The 19305-nt window shown below is 40.4% G+C and overlaps 2 protein-coding genes across 2 annotated transcripts; one reads left to right on the plus strand and one right to left on the minus strand.

Moving 5' to 3' along the window:
- Window positions 1–18: 18 nt before the first annotated feature.
- tubgcp2 (tubulin, gamma complex associated protein 2) lies at window positions 19–11984 on the minus strand. Its single transcript, XM_042508565.1, has 18 exons — window positions 11891–11984; window positions 11384–11543; window positions 10227–10355; window positions 9726–9902; window positions 8514–8673; window positions 7114–7321; window positions 6839–7038; window positions 5934–6123; window positions 5701–5846; window positions 5444–5624; window positions 4906–5086; window positions 4309–4481; window positions 3522–3650; window positions 3311–3431; window positions 3070–3213; window positions 1831–1947; window positions 511–674; window positions 19–400 (listed from the first exon to the last, which is right to left on the minus strand). Exons 2-18 carry the CDS (start codon window positions 11531–11533, stop codon window positions 325–327), a joined length of 2646 nt encoding a protein of 881 aa, XP_042364499.1. The 5' UTR covers window positions 11534–11543; window positions 11891–11984; the 3' UTR covers window positions 19–324.
- Window positions 11985–13423: 1439 nt separating this feature from the next.
- kctd2 (potassium channel tetramerization domain containing 2) lies at window positions 13424–17574 on the plus strand. Its single transcript, XM_042507962.1, has 6 exons — window positions 13424–14094; window positions 15784–15892; window positions 16210–16301; window positions 16432–16527; window positions 16666–16791; window positions 17364–17574. Exons 1-6 carry the CDS (start codon window positions 13729–13731, stop codon window positions 17391–17393), a joined length of 819 nt encoding a protein of 272 aa, XP_042363896.1. The 5' UTR covers window positions 13424–13728; the 3' UTR covers window positions 17394–17574.
- Window positions 17575–19305: the final 1731 nt, after the last annotated feature.

Genomic DNA, 19305 nt, shown 5'->3' on the forward strand with positions numbered 1-19305 from the left:
GTCAAGAGTCTAACTTAATTCAGTAAAGTAACGTTTTAATGAATACAAACATACACTTTCATCGTACAGGTATAATAAGTTACCCATAAGGAGCGCCGCGACTCACTTTCAGAGCAGCATAAACATATTAGTTCCACATTTCTTAAACTTTACATTTTGAAGTATCGAAATGAGGCTGCAAACATCAGACTGCAGCTCTACATTTCATACAGGACGTCATATATAATATACAAGCTGAAGCATCGGCTCGGAGTGATGGACAGACGTGAGGAGAGGACGATTTTATTGCTGGGTGACGGTTAATAAACGCTGAAGTGTGACACGCTACGCTGACGCTTTCTGACTCCGCTCGATGGCCATCCTCTCCAGACGCTCCGTGTAGAAACCGTTAAAATCCAGCCTGGGGAATCATAACAGCGGAGTTAGAAGTTTACAAAAATATCCAGTGACTCAGTAGTAACATAAAGTATCAGTACATGCAAAAACAGATGTGGTGTATGCGCGTTGTACCGGTAGATGACGCTGATCATGCTGTGCTCGCAGTCGTTGGTGCTGTAGATGCTCAGCTTGTCCAGCAGGTCCAGCAGCAACATGCTGAAGTTACTGTCGAACTTACTGATGGTGGCTTCGAAGCCTGCGTCTGACTGGAGGGTGTCCGCGTGCTCCGATAAAAACTTAAGTGAGAAAACACAAACATGTAACTTGAGATATATTAAACTCAAATGCTGCAGTTTTCGTTGTTAAAAAACACCTCAAGCACCTTGTATGACCCCTAAGTGCTAATTTGAATCAACAAATACACGTATTAGACTGTAGCCGTGATAAAACAATGTACACCTTTTTTTGGAAGGGTGGTTTATTTTAATTGTCTGTATACGGTATACAATGGGATTTTCGATTATCGCCAAAAATAAGCTCTAGGTTGTGATACTTGCAGGTTTTGTTGAGCATGATAATCCTCACAGATGAACACCACTTTTGTGTGTTTTGAAGCGTAAATGAAATTGCCAGACGCGAAAAGCTATCGTAAGGGTATACAGGAACTACATTGTGGTCACATGACTTAAACGTCACCACAACACTGTAAAAACACAGTCGAAAAATATTCTAAACAGATAAATCTGCAATTCGAGCACGATTCTGTAAAGCTGAAGAGGTGGCGAGTGGGTTGAATTGTCCGCTGTGATGACGTCTAACGTCCCCGAAAAACACTGTAGTCCCATTCAGCCACTTGTTAGCAACCATAAAAGTTCAAATATTGGGTTTGAATGGACATATTTTATGTTGCAGAATAAAACGTCTTAATATCTTTAGCCTGTGTTACCACAGACCTTTGTTAAGGCATTTTACCAAAAACCCATTAAAAAAACCCGGAGGCTATGAGACGAGGGAACCCAAAGTGCGAATGCACTTCTGCGTTTTAGGACTCATTACTTCTACACTGATATCTGTACGTGTAAATCCAACGTTTGTTACACTCATTCACCTCCATCAAGAGGTTTTGAAGCAGACTCACCAGGATTTAAACCATGGCACATCCACACAGTCCCACCCCGCTGTAATCCCCGTCACCTATGACCTTTAAACTCCAAAAACCTTCTTTTAAAGAAACTGCACACATGATGAATATAGAAATCCACGCGGTAAACTAAAGTACACAAACGTTTTACTTTATGTCCGGCAGAAACCAACCAAGCGTTGATGACCTTTTTTACAACATGTTCACATTGCTGACACTCAGTGGCAGAAATGTGAACGTTTCCTTCAGCACTCAGTCTACTTGTGTCATTGATAAAGGCCAGCCATGACGATGAGTGTTTTGGGAAATACCTTCGTGGTCAGCCTCTTCTTCTCTGCCTCCTCGGCGTGTTCGCTCGGAGTGGGAGGTCCATCCATGGTCCCCTGCTCCAGAGAGAGGCGCTCTAACCTCATGCTCTGAGTGAACCGCTTCAACAGACAAACAAACAAAAACGTCTCAGTACGAGCATTTGGAATATTTTATATTGCATTTTTGTACAAATGTGGTGTAAAACTGAAGCAGAACATAAATGTAAATATTTTTAAAGTCTCCCTCCAGGAAACTTTTCAATTAAGTACTCAATGATATATATTTTGTTTACATGGTTTTCCTACATAAAAAGTTAATAAAACGTTGTTCATTTGTTATTTTCAGGGCCGAACATGAAGAAAGGGCGCTAACGGGCGCAGCAAATTATTGTTTTTTTTTTAGCACAACCAGCGGCGCCCCTCCAGCGTGTGGCGCTCTAGGCGACCTCCTATATCTCCTATAAGGGTCGCCCTGGACAGTATATTTGCCCCTTGTTCACTGATGATCTAAGTAAGTCACTAAATGTTTTTCCTGTTGCGTTTTTTTAAAACGACGCTGCTGAGAGGCTCCGAAAAGCCGCTAAATAGCGATAAAGTCGGCGTGTTAGCAGTCCTCTCCTCTGTCACCCTGGGACCTTAGATCGTCTTGTTCGTTTGTTTTTGGACGTGGAAATGTTGTTTTATTGCATAACATCGGTAACAGTGTCTCCTACACTACAGTGACAACAACGATTGACAGAAAATCTCGTCAATGGCGGGGAAAGAGTTAAAAAAGAAAAAGAAACAATGGGTTAAACCCTGCTGCTGACTGATGACATGTTGTGGACTGATCTAGCAGCAGCAGTTTGACGCAGCATAATGCAGTTTGTGTAGGACTGGAGGAGCGAAACCATGGCAACACGGGCCAAACCAAAGCACTTTATGCCTATTATTATCGATTCTACTAATCTGCCAAAAACTTTATCATCGGAATTGTCGGTATGACATCAAAAGTCCCATTATCGGTCCGATAATTATTGTCCATCCCTAATTAGAAATGCAGACTTTGACAAATAAAAAATTAAAGATGGATAAATGAAACTAGATCACATCCATGTGGCTCTGAATTTTAAGACTATTAACTTTTCAGGCCTAATACTTATTAAAAAATAATTTCATGCATTTTAAGACGTTTTTAAAGACGTGCAGACACCCTCGTTCTCTTCCAGAAAACATTTCCTCTCTATGATCCCGTCAACGCACCTGCATGCAGTTTGTGAACATGACGCAGACGGACATGAGTTTGGAGAAGATCCTGAGGAGCTCCGGGTTGGTCAGCATGCAGTCCTTCAGACAGTTGTCCAGGAAGCTGGTGTGATGGCAGAGGACATCATCGATGTTTGACGCCTGGAGGAGAAGACAGAGGGTTATCAGCTGGCTGTGCTCTCATTGGACCACTGACAGCAGGATGTTGGTGAGTAATCGGGGCAGCTCGTTCACGCACTGTTTTCAGGTTGTTCTCCATGATGTGCCAGGTCGGCTCCATCACCTCGAACATCATATAGTACTGGATGTTCTGCACAAAGTTGAGCATGCGCTGACGGAGGGCGAACGCAGCAGCAAACCTGCGGACAGACGGTTAGATCACAGCATTAGGTCATTGGGCTGATTGTGTTTTTTTACAGAAATTCACCTAAAATTCTACACTAACTCACCATTTGGCGCTGTGTAACGAGTACTGCTTGAAATCTTTGTTGCAGATCCACACGTTGCACAGCAGCCTCTCCACATGTTTGCAGTAAAACATGTGTCTGAACAACATCTGGTACCTCGTCAAGGCTTTCCTGGAAAATGATTACAAATTAAACAGGTTTTTTTTTGTTTTGTTGTGAAGCGACATCACTATTCTTGTGTTAGATGCCTTTTATAGGTATTTATATCAAGAGGACGTTGGTGCAATTTCTTTAAAAACGTGGGATAAAAGGCAGTGAGCAGCTTGTTAAGAAATAGTGCAAAAATTCCAAAAAATTGGTAGATTTAGAAAATGAAAACAATTAAAAATGTAGGAAAAATGTCTAAGGAAAAAGCAAGGGATAGACTAGATATATTATTTTTAAAATAGTTACAGAATTATTATAACTTTTAAGCATTTATTTCAGATCATTTCCTTTTTCTCAATTTTATTTATTTACAGTATTTATTTATTTATTTGTGATTTTCAGGTAACTTTCTTTTACTTTTTTATTAATTTCTTGGGTAGTTCTGTGTCATTTCCTCCTTCAGTGCTCATTGCCCTCTTCGCATGTTTTTGACAGAAATCAAGCCAATTTGTTTAGTATTTAAAGACAAGAATAACAAAATAGAACAAAAAAGAACCACTAAATGTCTATTTTTGTTCAGATAATTGACTAAATCAGTTATTGGATGATCAGAAAAGCTGCCGATTCATTTTCTGTAGATCAGATCAGAGTAACGCAGCGCATGAATACGATCAAATGGAACCTGTTGATGATGAGCGAGAGCGGCCACTTGACGATGTAGTCGAAGGAGAAGGCCTCCAGCCCGCTGAGCGCCACATCGGTGGGGTCTGCGTTGATGATGGCCTTCTCCTGTTTGGTCTCGATGGCCAGCACCCGCAGCAGCTGAGTGATGACGTCATGAGGCATCAGGTCAATCTGTCGAGAAAAGACAGGAAGTTTGTTGTAAAAAAGGTTAATGCTATAAAGCGTGACGCAGCGTGACTCATAAACCATGAGGTCAGTCTGTGTGAGTGCAGGAAGCGTACGAGATTACTAACAGCACGATGAATGAATGAAGCATTGCTAAGCTTTTGTTTTCTTTCCTGTAATTTTTCATCTCTATCGGTATTCTTTCTTGAGATTTTATCCGTTTTTCTGTTGATATTGTGGAGACTTTACAAAGAAACCTGATTTGACATCGTGAGTTGAGCACATACATGTGCCGTTATTGGCTGCATATGAGGCGTTTTAGGGAAGAGATCTCTTCACACTGATGTCAGATATCAGTTACTTAGGATCGAATTTGGGAATAATTGAGTATTAATCCCTTAAACGTAAGCACGGGCTTATTTCCACCCACCTTGAGGTCGTCTTTGAAGGGGTCCGTGTTGGCGGTGCTCATCCTCAGAGCCAGCTCCAGCAGCGCCTCCAGTCTGGGAGGAACGATGTCGTCCACCGGCTTCTTCAGCTCCTCCTCCGTCAGGTCCATGAAGTGCACAAAGAAGTCCCCTTTGTCCATCAAGAAGTAGTGCTTGATGGATCTAACAAGACAACAACACAGTAAATAATTACACACAATGATTTTAAACAAGAAAGCTAACGTTCAACTGAATATTCTGGTCCAGCCCTAAAGACGGGCGACACATTAAAAGTGAAAACTGACAAAATCTGGATTTAAGATATTTTTCAACAATGAATGTAGTTTTTTGCTTCTTTTTCTGTGTGCTAACTGTCTTTGAGTTTCAAGACAGTAGCCTAAAACTGAAAAATATTCTTCTTATTATTATAAATAATTGCAGGTGCTTCCGTTCAGCACAGAATGAAACTGATCGCATTTATTGTTTCGAATTAAATGCACAAACTTTGCAGCGTCTCATCCTCTCTCTTTATCTGTTTACCTCAGGCGTGACACCAGCTCCTTCTCCTCCATCAGGAAGGCCAGCAGCACTTTGCTGGCGTAGTTGTAAGCTTTCTCGATCTGCTCCACGTACGCCCGCTCCTTCAGCGTGTACAGGACCTCCTTCGCATCAGGACACGTCACATCGCGGCCGCACTCCCGCACCACATTGAGATATTTCCCTACGCAGTGACAGGGAGCGAGATTAAATCTTTTGTCCAAGAAAGACAGTAAAAAATGTTTGACGTTTGTTTTTACCTGTGCTTAATATCTTGTCTGCCATTTTCTGCAGGAAGGAGGGAATCCGATGTTGCACGATGGTGTATCTCTGATCCCAGTATTTGTCGTTGTAGTCCTCCTGGATTTTCTCTTTCTGCAGCTCGTGTTCTTCCACCATGAACTCACTGTGAGGACGCACAACCATCAGAGTTAAACACAGCAGAGACATTAGTGGTAAGTATGTTTTAAATATTTTGACCATCAGTTTAAACCTGTACGGATCCTTGATGATGCCCCTGTAGATCCACTTCTCCAGTATTTCAAAGTACGGGACGCTGGCGGCTTTAGTGAGGTAGAGACACAGCTCCTGAGCCTGGCTGTCGCCAGTGTAGTTAAAGGTTCGATCATGAAGGAGACTCAGCGTCGCCCCGCCCATACACTCCCCTTTGTCCACAGAGGACGCTGGGAAATTAGTGCAAGAAAATGATTAATGTTTTTGAAAGTACTAGCTATCTCAAGCCTGGATTTTACAGAGAGCAACATTTTTATTAGTGCAGTTATCTTTATGAAATGAATTAAATGTTTAGAGCAAATCTGTCTTGAAATTCCTTGAAAATAACCTTAAAAAAATCTCCACCAGTTAATTAATATTAGTTTTATCTTGTATTGTTTGTGATAATATCAGCATTTGTGCCCAGTCTGCAGGTGCCGTAACTCTCTCTAAACCTGGTTCAGAGCGCCATCAAGGGGTTAAAATGAGCTGCTCGCGTTCACTTAACGAAGCTGCAGCGTTCATAGACTTTTTTACAAGATCACCATCGCTGCATCCTGAGCTTCACGCGGCCCAGGATGACTGTGATTGGTTTAAAGAAATACAAACAAGCCACAGCATTTTTCCCGTACAGCACAATGACTGAGTGTTTCCGGGCTTTTCTTCGGCGCTGACACAGTGCTGCAGAGATAGTTCTGGCAATGCAAGACTGCTGTTTGTCATGTTTACTTCTGCTCGGGTGATTTTAGACTGTATCAAACAGGCACGGAAATGTCCGAATTTAATATAAAAACTCATGACATTGATGATAAAAAAGCAGTCCTCCTTTTCTTGCTTCTTCTTCTTCTTTCCACACTTTTTTAAAATTTAAAGTAAACAGAAGTAAACTGGTGTTCAGACTCTTACCGATGGAGGCGAGTATCTCCATGGTCCTCATGGTGGGCTGGATGTAAAACCAGAGCTTCTGCAGGGACAGCAGGCCCTGCCGCTGCAGGTGCTCCAGCTGGGTGACCAGGATCAGGTACTCCTTCATCAGCGTCCTCATCGCCGCCGTCAGCGCGTGGTTCACCTGGCCGTACTCAAAGGACGACTTCTCCTCGATGAAGCTGACGGACACGCACAACTTATCATGTAATACTTCGTCCTCAGTTATAAAAGTGAAAAGATGTTTGCACACTCACCGTGTTATGGTGGAGTAATACGATGCGACCGGTAATATCCTGTTAACCAGCTCTTTGATGGACATGTCCAGAGTCGAGTCCACGATGAAGGAGCGGTTCTGTCTCCCCAGGACAGGCTGAGCTGTGATGTCTCGCCCGTCGACTCCGACCAGGACGAACAGCAGATCCTCCACCAGAGCTTGTTCCTGAGCGGCCAGCGGCATCGTACCTGCGCGCACGCGACGGCATCAGAAACACTGACAGCAGGTACACAAACACAACCGACTCTTTCCACCAAGTCAAAGCCTCCGAGAACCCAAATCAGCTGAAACTAGCTTAATATATAATTTAGGGTTTTACACACATAATAAATAACATCAAAAATGATCAGATATTAGCCTCAATCCAAATTTAAAATATGATCGTTTCAGTTTTTCACATCGTTTCAGTTTCCTGACGCTGGGTTGATTTGTGCGTGATTATCCTCGATAATCTACGGCTTACGGCAAGTTAGATTTTTAACTTTTTATTGCCACTCAGAATTAAATTTAACAACAATTTTACAATAACCAGAACTGAAGACGGACCCTGATGTTGCCCTGATGTTTATTGTAACATGACATTTTCTGTCCTGTAAAAATGTTAAATGATCTGTAAGTGTTGAAAAATACCTTTTCAGAGTGGAACACAATAATCTATTTGGTTTCCCAGCAGCAGTGGGAATATATGGTATTTTCTGGCTTATTTTCTTGCCAATTTTGTGTTCTTAATTTCAAATTTAAGATCCCACTGCCTGGATTTCTTTCATGGCACACTTCAGAAGAGAAATTTGGGGAAATATTTAACAAAAATTAGAGTGTACCACTTATTTTAAGATTTTAGATTTTTTTTTTTTAATAAGATTTATTTAAAACAACAATTAAGACCTTATATTTAGATCAATGAACTCAATGCCTTTTTAAGACTTTTTAAAGATCTGCAGGAACTTTGCCTGAATCATATCATGTGATACGGATTCATCAAAAATGAAAAGTCAGCAGTCAAACTTAAATCCCTCAGTGATCCTTTCAGTAGCATGCCTTTGGAAACACGCCGACTCCGCTTTGCTCCATGGCTGTCGTCATGGAGACAAGAGACAGCTAACATAGGTGGGATCCAAGGAGGTGTCGATCAAAGCGTGATCTGCCCCCACAGTCTGGAGGAATGCTGTTATCTTAAAAATGCCTCAAAATGAGCTGTTTTCAACTCAGTTTTCGGATAGCTGGAAACATTCAGATTTTTGAAGACACTAAACTTTGATATATTTATTATGTGCATTGTTACTATTTAAAGCCACGTTTCCACAGGCTTTAAAGAAATACACTGAGCTGGACTCTTGCAGAGGACTAAATGTAGCAGAGATGAGTTTAAAGGCGTCTCACCGATGGCCACGGCTGGGTCTCCTGCAGGGGTGGGGCTGGTGATGAAGTCTCCGAGGAGGGCGGGGCGGTCGTACACCCAGTTAGGAAACACGGGGTTGGGCTGCGTCGGGTTCTTCTTGTTGTGTTTGTCCCTCAGCATCTTCCGTGTGACTTCAGCCGACTGCAGGCAGATGAATAACAGGCAGCATCAGATACGAAGCAAAGTTTTATTTAAATTATTCTTTTTATTCTATTCAGGCTTCCCCTGTGAACGTCTTTACCGCCACTCAGGCAGGATCGATGACCGTTTGTGTGTCAGTTAGTCACTCTGTGTTACGCTGAATTTGTGAGGAAAACTTTGTTTTTCTTACATGCTTTTTATTTCTTTTGGACAATATATTGTCCCAGAAATACTTGCAATAAGCGCATTATTGTCGTTTTGAGACCCTTTAATTCCACATATATAATGATAAAATAATAGTAAAATAAAGCACACCCTTTAAAGAGCAATGATTTTAAAATTTAAAAAATTACAGCAAAACGTACCTCAGCATAGTTTTTTCTTTTCATTCTGCTTAAGCCCGCTACACACTGATAACCATCATGACAGAAACATGGCGATGGTGGTCGCGTTTACGTTCCCCTCCTCCTCCTCCTCCTCCTCCTCCTCTCTTTGACTCACATAAATGCCGCCATAGCGCGGGCTCGATTTGCTTGTTTATATCTTCCTCTACCACTACAGTGAAGAGGATGGACGCCCACGCTGACGATGTTGCGTGTTGACGTCGACGGTCGTAGTCTGTGATTCGGTAGATGATGTCATCGTACAGTCTGCGTACATCAAACTTGATGTCCTACCAAAGTTTAGTGGATTTTGCACTAAACTTATAAGATTGCAAAACTGACAGTCTGCAGGAGGAATTAAAAACAGGGAAGCTCAGGAAAAACCTGCTGTTGATTCTGGCGTTTTGTAAAATTTGGGTTATTTTCTTATGTAAACACTAGGACAAGAATCATACGACATATCGACACGGCCTTTATCATTTTTGCTGATTTGATTTTGTCGATAACATATTTAACCAGACAGGCAAACTTCAAAGTTTTGCTCCCAAAATCAAAAACAAATGGGGGATTTGTCTGATATCTTTTTGTATCTTCATCGTCTCGTGAAACGACTCGTCCCACCGTTTGAGGGGACGACCTGACCTTCAGATCTGAGAGAGAAAAGCTCACCAGAGGAGCGTTGGAGCTCGCAGTCACGTTGCCGAGCTTCTTCCTCAGCTCGTCCAGTTCCTGCATGGACATCTTGGTGCTGGTCTGAGGCAGAGTGTAACTGGTCGTTGTGGTGGACGTCGTGTTCGCCGAGGACTCTGACCTCTCTTTGGCATTCTGCTGCAGAAACTGGAGCATCTACCAAAATATCATAACCAAGCTGTGAGATTGTGTAACGAGAGCGGCTAACGACAAAGGTTCAATAATGCAGTTCATCTTTTTTTTATCATGATGGAAATGAACAAACTGAGCCGCTTCAACGACTTAAGAACTAATTAAATCTTCCATGTACAGTCACATTATAGTCACATTAGCTGTTTTTCTTCTTTTTTTAAAAAAAATATATTTGCGTGGAAAATTTCACAGCATCGAAAATCTCGAAAAATGTTGGGTGAAATGAATAATTTTGAAGTAATAAGACACAAAAGCACATATTTAGCTGTATGTAAACAGTATTTTTACCTCTTTATCCTCACAGAGTTTGGAGAGCAGATAGACCAGAGGGTCGAGGTTTCGAACATTTTTGGATTTGAGCTCCTCGTACTTCCTCAAGAAGTCCTCGGGAGTTTTGGAGAATTCTGCCAATTTGACCTGAAAATTATAAAATAACAGCCAGGAAAATAGTAAAAATTACAAATTCCAAGTCAAAAGCCCAGAACGACACCCAGAAATAATGCAGCTCATGATTTTATGCTCTGATGGCTGTGGGATCAAAAATGTCAGTTTGAATGGGTTTCAATGGAGCATTTTTTGCACTTAACAATTTTGTTCCCACAGTTAATTTTAGAATTATTGTACGAGCTGAGCTGGACATTCAAAGATTAAACAAACCCACAATTTTGCCAAAATGTATGCAATATGCATGAACACAGACAAAATTATCACTAAAAATGAAGAATGAAAAAATGTCAAATGCGCCAAACAGTCCCTGAGGCAGAGGTCAGCAACCTTTGTTATCAAAAGAGTCATTTTTGCCCCCCCCGCCCCAAAAAATTAGTAAACAACCCATTAAGTCAAAATTACTCCATCAATATTATTACTGGGTCTATATGAGCATTCATTAATATGTTTTAGCACTATTTATTATTTTTTGTTACATTAACTTTGCAGCGTTGGTGGTGAAAATAAACAGATCTGTCCATGCACTTCTCCATTTTCCTCTGAGAGCTTTTGTGATTCAGGACCAGCCACCACCTTTGAAATTTAGTGGAAAAGGCACCAAGGCCACAGAAATATGATGCACGTTCTAGTTGATGAAATGAAATTAATTTTCTTAATCTGTGTACAGGCTACATGTTTGCAAATGGAGAACGCAACAGAAATTTTAGGCCTAAAACACGATAAAACCGAATTCAGATCTTCAAAGGATAACAGTTATTCACTTCCATATAATCTTTGGTCAGAGACACAGGAGCCACTGGAGAGGGGCTCCAGAGGGGATGTGGCTCCAGAGGCACAGGCTGCCTGCCCCTGCCCTAAGGGTTAATGAATCCAATGTCTGCTGAGACTTTTTAAGGATCTGCATGTACCCTCATCAATTTCGGGACTTTATGTTTAATTACTGCCATGTCCCAGGACTGTTTCCCGCCCTGAAAGCTGCTCTGAAGCATTATTCCCACCTTGGCACTGTGAGCAGACACCGTGGTGGTGACATAGGGAGTCCTGTGTTTCTGCAGCAGGTCGATGTATCCCTCTGCTCCGTCTCCTCCTCTCACATGAAGCAGGCTGAGCAGCTCGTTCACGTCGTGGTGGATCCTGAACTCACTCATCCTCAGGACGCTGTAACAACCGCATCATTATCACAGAGATACCCCCAACTCTTATTACACCATCATCGGAGCTATAAAGGCTCATAATGACCACCGCCGCCTGTAGTTAAGCTGAAATAAACACAGTAATTAATGATTTCTGTCAACCTGCGGCTGTAGCAGTGATGCTGAGCTAACACTTACCTGATGCTAGCGAGCTAACGAGCTAAAATCACTGAGATGATGCTAACAGCGAAGCTAGCTCCGCCACAATTAACCACGACACTGATCGGACGGTTATTACAACGTCACTCAGTGGTAATAACCTTATTACAGGTGTATTACAGGTGTAACCGGACCCTGCGCGCGGCTCCCTACCTGTCGGTCGTCTCCGGTTGTGGACACCGTCTCAGGTAACTCACGCGCCCACAAACAGTCAAATTCTTCTTCTTCTGCTGCTGTAAATACACAAACAGTGCTGCCGCCACACCGCCCCCACAGGGTTAAATCACGCTACTGCTAGAGTTAATCGTAATTAATTAGTCAATTAATCGATTAATCAATATACTTATAATTATATATGTATGTTTGTGTGTGTGAGTGTGTGTGTGTGTATGTACATATGTGTGTGTGTGTGTTTGTAACTATGCACAAAAAGTAAGGAAATTTGTGTTTGATAGTAACTCAAATGGAAACATGAATTATGTAACGAAACACTTATAACGCGGAAATTTTAATTCTGTCTCTAAAATTTAAAAAAGAGAGATTTTACAAAATCTCTTATATAAAATATTTTACAAAGAGTTTGGATGGATTGCATCCATCACCCCTCTTATCCCCCTTTTTTTATTTTAATTTCCTTTTTTTAAATGATTAATACTTTTTTCCTCTCTTTCTTTATTAGATCCTACTTTAATCCCCACCCTCCTCTTATGCAATGCATTATTGCTGTATTATAACTTATATGTATGTTTGTGTCTATTCGTGTTGCGGTTTGTGTGTTTTGTACAAAATTATTGTAAAACAACGAATACAGCTTTAAAAAAAGACAAGAAAATAAGTTATATTTCCACATTCTCAATGATTAGCCAAGTTATCAATTATTTGATTGATATAAATATGTGCATCGTGCTACCATGCAGAACACATAGACTATACATATATATATATATATATATATATATATATATATATATATATATATATGTTTTATTCGATTCATTTTTTTGTATATTGATGTTTTATTCATTATATGTTATTTATTTGACCTGCCATGTATGCAACTTTTACCCTTGTATGCTGCAACACTTGAATTTCCCGTCTGGGGATCAATCTTATTTTAGGATTAGGGATTATTTTATTTTATTTTATTTTATTATTTATTTATATATATATATATAATATATATATATATATATATATAAATTATATATATATCCCGTATATCATATATATATATATACACACACACACACACATATATATACACATATATACACACACACACACACACACACATATATATATATATATATATATATATATATATACACACACACACACACACACACACATATATATACACATATATATACACACACACACACACATATATATATATATATATATATATATATAATATATATTATATATATATATATATATGACACGATAAGACACAATAATTACAAATAAGAATAAGAAATATTATTATAAGTGTAGTGTATCAACGATACATTCAAGAGTGGTGTTTGTGTAAAAGAGTTAGATGAGCTCTTTTTATTTGAGAAATGATGAACCTCTGCTGAATATTTTTTTAAGAATCTAAAATCCCTCTGATCGAACATCATTGTATTTGCTTTTATTTTGAAAACCGACGACACGGCGGAAGTAAACAGTAATCACGTTACAACCCGGAAGAATTGCCTTTCTCCGATTATCGTTTGAATAGACAAGAATGAGCGATTTATCCGCCGAAGAAACGATTAAACGCGACGCTGCGAACGTCGTGCGGCCTGTGAGAGTCGTTTTTGTGTCCTAATGTTCGGATCCGGAGCCGGAGGCGGTCGACTGTGAGCAGCAACGCCCTGATGCCCGCCGACCCGTCGGAGAAAAAGAGCTCCGTGTTTACAAATCGGCCGGAGGAGAGCGTTTCCCCGCAGTGAGTCGTTAGCTAACCGTGTGCGCGTTTTTTTGTTTTCAGACGCAGAAATAACATGGCTGAACTGCATGTCGTGGAGCCGAGCGGCACCGGCACCATAGAGCAGCCGGAGCACCGCGACGTCCGGGGCTCGGTGCGCCTGGCGTCGCCCACTCTGATGGTGCCGCCGCGGGGCAGCCAGCTCAGCCCCGGCGGGGTGTCCGGCGGCAGCGGCGGCGGAGGAGGACGCTCCGTGTTCGGGTTCCCCGTGAAGAGCAACCCGAGCTCCCCGTCCGAGCCGGCGGACAAACCGGGCTCCCGCTGGGTCCGTCTGAACGTCGGGGGGACCTACTTCATCACGACCAAACAGACGCTGTGCCGGGACCCCAAATCCTTCCTGTTCAGGCTTTGCCAAGAAGACCCCGACCTGGACTCCGACAAAGTGAGCACATGAACTGTCTTATTTAGGGACTGTTCGTTATTTATGGTGCAAAAAGGGGGAGGCATGTAAATTCATTTTTAAGCCTTGGAGAGAGTTATGATTTTATTTTTGGTTTTATGGAGGGTAACACAAATTTAAATAGTTGCATTTGTACTTATTTTACCACTGTTGAAGGCATGTTTTAATAATAATACTAATAATAACAAACTTTATTTGTATAGCACGTCTCATGAAAGAAATCCAGCCAGCGTGCTTTACAAGAAAGAAATGACATGCACCAACTGCTTCACATCAAAACATATAGAAGACAAAAAGACGTAAAACCTGCATGTAAAAATAAAATAAGAGCAGAAAAGAACATATAGAACGCATCTTCACATGCATAAAAGCCACCGGGAAATACCAGTAAAAGTAAGATAAAAATAATGAAAAAAATGAATGCACAGATGCACAACATAACATGGAAAATACAATAAAACCCCCAGACATTATTAATAAAAAATAAGCATTAAAGTTCAGTAAAAAACAACATGTTAAAGATGTGCAGCAGTAAGAAGCCGTTTTCTTTCAAAATCACCAAAATTACACCATTTAGTTTAGCCACAAACTGTTTAAAAACTGAAATTATTGTTGGATTTTCACATTTCTGATGCTCTTTGGACACGTCATGTGTAGGACTGCAACGGTTTGAGACTTTCAGGGTGTGATAACCGTCTCTGAAAATATTCTGGTTTCACAGTATCACGCTGTTATAGAATTATTATTATTATTATTATCATCATCATCATCATCAGGTAAAATTACCCTTGAAGGAATGAAAGCAGAAAGTCTAGATTTGGTTGAAAAAATGTTTAATTACTACATTTCAAAACTTAAAGCCTTTTATTTTAATGGGAGTATGTTTAAAAAGTAAAGGATCAAGGAAAACTTACAGGATCTGAGTGTTTCCTGCATCACTGCACCTGTGTGATACGGCTGCATTCACTATCGTGATATTAGTCAGCCGGTAAATTTGTCTTCAAATTGCTGGTTTTGTCAGACAAAAAGCTGAAAAGCAGCCTCCACTTGTTCATTTGTTATCTTAATTATGAAAGACTCAGTTTTGTCTCATAATTAGCCCCCAAAAAATGCCAAAGCCTCACAGCTGACAAGCTGGAACAAGGTAATATTTGGCATTTAGGGGTTAAAAGACTTTAACAATAATCGATTACCAAGATAGTCAGAACATATCCCCAAACTGTTCCTGCGTGTGAAACAAACACAAAAGCGTAACCTGATTTTGTTCGATTTCGGCTGCAGTGGTAGGACTCACGGATTTTTGACCTCAGATATCTGTGAAATATAAACACGATAACATCGTCACAGTATGATTCTGCCGATAATCGATAATATCGATTCCTCATTTTACAGCTACGTCGCTTCAACATTTGTCCACCAACTCAACTCAGACATGTCCGTGTGTCTGTTCGCAGTTTCCTGTCTCTTACTGATACGATAACATCTGTGATTTTTTTGAAGTCAGCTGATGTCGGTCGGGTCGATGTGGCTGTTTTTGAGGTTTAATTTCTTTGAACTGAAACGATGATGATTTTTTTTTCTTTATTAACTAACTCGTTGATTTGCTTCAGTGAGGACAAAACTGAAATCTCCCCACAAATGTCAACTCCCTTTTTTTTTTTGTCCCTGCAGGACGAGACAGGAGCCTACCTGATCGACAGGGACCCCACGTACTTCGGCCCCATCCTGAACTACCTTCGACACGGAAAACTGATCATGGATAAAAACCTGGCCGAGGAAGGTAAAATGTTTGTGGCGCTCAAACATCAGTGGTTATCGTTTTTTCGTCTTTAATCGTCTTTTATCACATTTATTCTTGTATTTTCTGAAACAGCCTTTTTTGGGATCTACTTGTTTTATCACTTTTACTCCTTTTATAAGCTTTATTCTTGTTTGTTTACGGATTTTTTCGACTTTTTTCCAGACTTTTCTCTGATCAGCGTTTGTGTTAATGTTTATTTTCCTGCCACTTTGTAAACAACTGTTTTAAAGGTGCTATATAAATAAAGTTATTATATTATTATAGAGGCCAAATAATGATCCGTCTTTTCGTGTCAGGCGTTCTCGAGGAAGCCGAGTTCTACAACATTGCGTCTCTGGTGCGGCTGGTCAAAGAGAGGATACGGGACAACGAGAACCGAACATCTCAGGTGCAGAAAACAGCAGATAAATCAGCGCGGCAGACTCTCTTCCAGTCCAAATAAAAACCAAAATAGCTTTTTTTATTTGTGTGCAGATCAGTGATGTCGCTCTGTGTGCGGTCTTTGTCTCGTCCCTCAGGGTCCTGTGAAGCACGTGTATCGAGTCCTGCAGTGCCAAGAGGAGGAGCTCACACAGATGGTCTCAACCATGTCGGACGGCTGGAAGTTTGAGCAGGTGCACAGAACTAAAACACAGCTTTTTTATTCTCTCTTGTCAAGTTTGAGTTCGTGGTTCGGTTGTTTTAGAGCTGCAAAAACCTAAAAACAAACACTTTTAATATTTCGTGCCTTTTTGCGTTTTTCTTGTCCTCAGCTTATAAGCATCGGCTCCTCTTATAACTACGGAAACGAGGATCAGGCCGAGTTTCTATGTGTCGTTTCCCGGGAACTCAACAACTCCACCAACGGCATCGTCATCGAGCCCACCGAGAAGGCCAAGGTGAGACGTAACTGAACACGAGGCTGTTTGTTTGTTTGTTTGTTTTTTAACACTCATGGTGATAGTGGAAATGGCGTGTATTTTCTCCATATGCCAAACATGGTAAAAAAAAAAGATGTCATCAGGTAAAATAGTAAAAATGTCAAATTCTGAGGCAAAAACCCAGAATGACTCTCAGAAATAACACAGCGCACGTTTTTCTGCTTTGATGGATTTGGGATCAAAAATGTCAGTTTGAATGGGTTTCAGTGGAGCATTTTTTGTGTTATTGAAACCACTGAAACAGTGTGTTTTAGACTTATTGTGCATGCTGAGCCGGAAATTCACAGATTAAACAAAAATACAAAATCTTGCCAAAATTTCTGCCATATGCACGAACACAGCCGAAATGATTAAAAAAAGAAGAATGAAAAAGCGTGAAAAATGTGCCAAAGGTCCCTAATGGTTAAACGGTTTCTTTATTTCACCGGCAGCTTTATCCTTTAATTTCCTTCACAAAGTCGCACAAAAAAGTCCGATTTTAACGTATTTCTGTGTTTTCCACTGACTCGTTTCTCCGTCCGTCCCCGCAGATCCTTCAGGAGCGAGGCTCGCGGATGTGAAGAGACCCGGATCCTGAGCTGAAACAACACTTTATCAACAAAACAATAACACGAACATTTCCTCCAGTTTTCATCAAGATCCATGAGTTTACCTCCCTCCTCTACCTTTCTGCCATCACCGCCTTCATCCTCCTCCTCCTCCTCCTCCTCCTCCTCCTCCTCCTCCTCCGGTGGTGTGCCTCTCCACGCCCTGCAGTGCTGCAACGCCACCCCGACTCCCTCCATCGCCAGCTGTGGATCACTTTAAAAAGGGATTACAAGTGAGTGTTTTTTTTCCTCATAGCAGCTTTTTTATTTGATGGTCAGTGTGGCTGCGGTGCTGACTGTAGCCCCGCCCAGCACAGAGCTGCTGTCGTCTTCACGGTTATCATCGTCATCATCACCTCTGTCAGCAGACGGGAACACTTCCTCTGTCTTCGGCTCTTAGCAGAAATCTCCTCAGGACTCTCAAAGGACATAAAGGAATGAACACACCTCCACTGACTGAGCCTCTTTACCTGATCACGGAGCCAACGCCGCCGCCGCCGCCTCTCTCTGCGCTCCTCAGCTGACGTCTGGGGCGAAAAAAAAATCAGAGATTGAGGTGGAGCAGTTGAGTCCGATCGCCGTGTTTGAGCCAGCCCGGTGCAGCTTTTCCTCCTCCGCTCTCTCGAGTCTTTACAAAGTGACATCATCTTCGGCGCCACTGAACATCACGGCGTCCTCTTGTTTCCTGCTCCTGGGCTCGATTCGGTCTGAGAAAAAAAAAAAATTTATGTGCAAAATGACTCAAAAAAAAACAAAAAAAAGAGACTACACCTGTGTACAATTTGTCAAGGCATGTGAGGAATCTATATAAATCTATATAGGCTACATGATGAAATTATATGAAATGCAAATGGTGTAATTACTGATTTCTGTATCATAGTTGTCATATATTTACATATTCTTCTTGGTGGGTGAGTCTATTTAACCCTTTGAAACCTGAAACGACATCACTTTTCTTGTGCTGCTCTCAGACGCCTTTTACAACCTGTTTAAACCTTTGAACTCTGGGTAAATCTGGGCGAATTCTTTCAAAAAACACGGGGGAAAAGGCAATGAGCAACTTGGCGAGAAATGCTCCACTAATTGCAAGAAATTAGTAGATTTAGAAAATAATTTTTAAAAAACTAGGGAAAAAAGAAAAAGCTAGGGATAAAATCTATATTTCTAATTATTGCAATTACATATTTAAAATTATTTTACATTAATATAATTTTCCTCAAGTACTTTTTCTGAATCTTGTTGCTTTGAAATCTTCCATAAATTGCTAGAAATTAGTGAATTTAGAGAATTATTTTTTAAAATAGCTACAGGAAAATGTCTAGGGAAAAAACTTTAACTTTAATTATCGTAATTCCACATTTAAAATTGTATTACAGAAAAGTTGTAATTTTCCTCAAGCACTCCAAATCTTGTTTGCCTTGAAATGCTCCATAAATTGCAAGAAATTACTAAATTTAGAAAATGATTTAAAAAATATAATCTAGGGAAAACTCTCTAGAGAAATAAGAAAAAAATTCAAATTATCATTCTTACATCTTTAAAATTATATTACAGAAATATTTTTAAAAATCCTTTAGCACTTTTTCAAACCTTGTTTGCCTTGAAATGTTTCATAAATTGCCAGAAATTAGTATATTTAGAAATATATTTTGAAGAAAGAAAAAAACTAGGGAAAATGTCTATGAAAAGGAGAAAAAAGCCAGGGAAAAACTATATATAAAATTACAATAATTACATATTTAAAGTTATGTTACAGAAATATTATAATTTTCCTTAAGCACTTTTTCCAAGTCTTGTCTGCCTTGTTTTGTTTTGTTTTTTTACTTTCTTTATTCATATTTCTTTTGTAATTTCAGTTCCTTTTAATACTTTTTCTAATTTCTTG

The sequence above is a fragment of the Plectropomus leopardus genome, chromosome 19, assembly GCF_008729295.1.
Source record: "Plectropomus leopardus isolate mb chromosome 19, YSFRI_Pleo_2.0, whole genome shotgun sequence".
Classification (NCBI taxonomy): Eukaryota; Metazoa; Chordata; class Actinopteri; order Perciformes; family Serranidae; genus Plectropomus; species Plectropomus leopardus.

Coding starts and splice junctions, on each gene's coding strand:
- kctd2 (XM_042507962.1), top strand. CDS start 13,729: ATGGCTGAACTGCATGTCGTGGAGCCGAGCGGCACCGGCACCATAGAG. Junction 14,095..15,783: donor CCGACCTGGACTCCGACAAA/GTGAGCACATGA, acceptor TTGTCCCTGCAG/GACGAGACAGGAGCCTACCT. Junction 16,528..16,665: donor ACGGCTGGAAGTTTGAGCAG/GTGCACAGAACT, acceptor TCTTGTCCTCAG/CTTATAAGCATCGGCTCCTC.
- tubgcp2 (XM_042508565.1), bottom strand. CDS start 11,533: ATGAGTGAGTTCAGGATCCACCACGACGTGAACGAGCTGCTCAGCCTG. Junction 5,087..5,443: donor GAGCTGGTGTCACGCCTGAG/GTAAACAGATAA, acceptor TTGTCTTGTTAG/ATCCATCAAGCACTACTTCT. Junction 3,651..4,308: donor CTCTCGCTCATCATCAACAG/GTTCCATTTGAT, acceptor ATCATTTTCCAG/GAAAGCCTTGACGAGGTACC.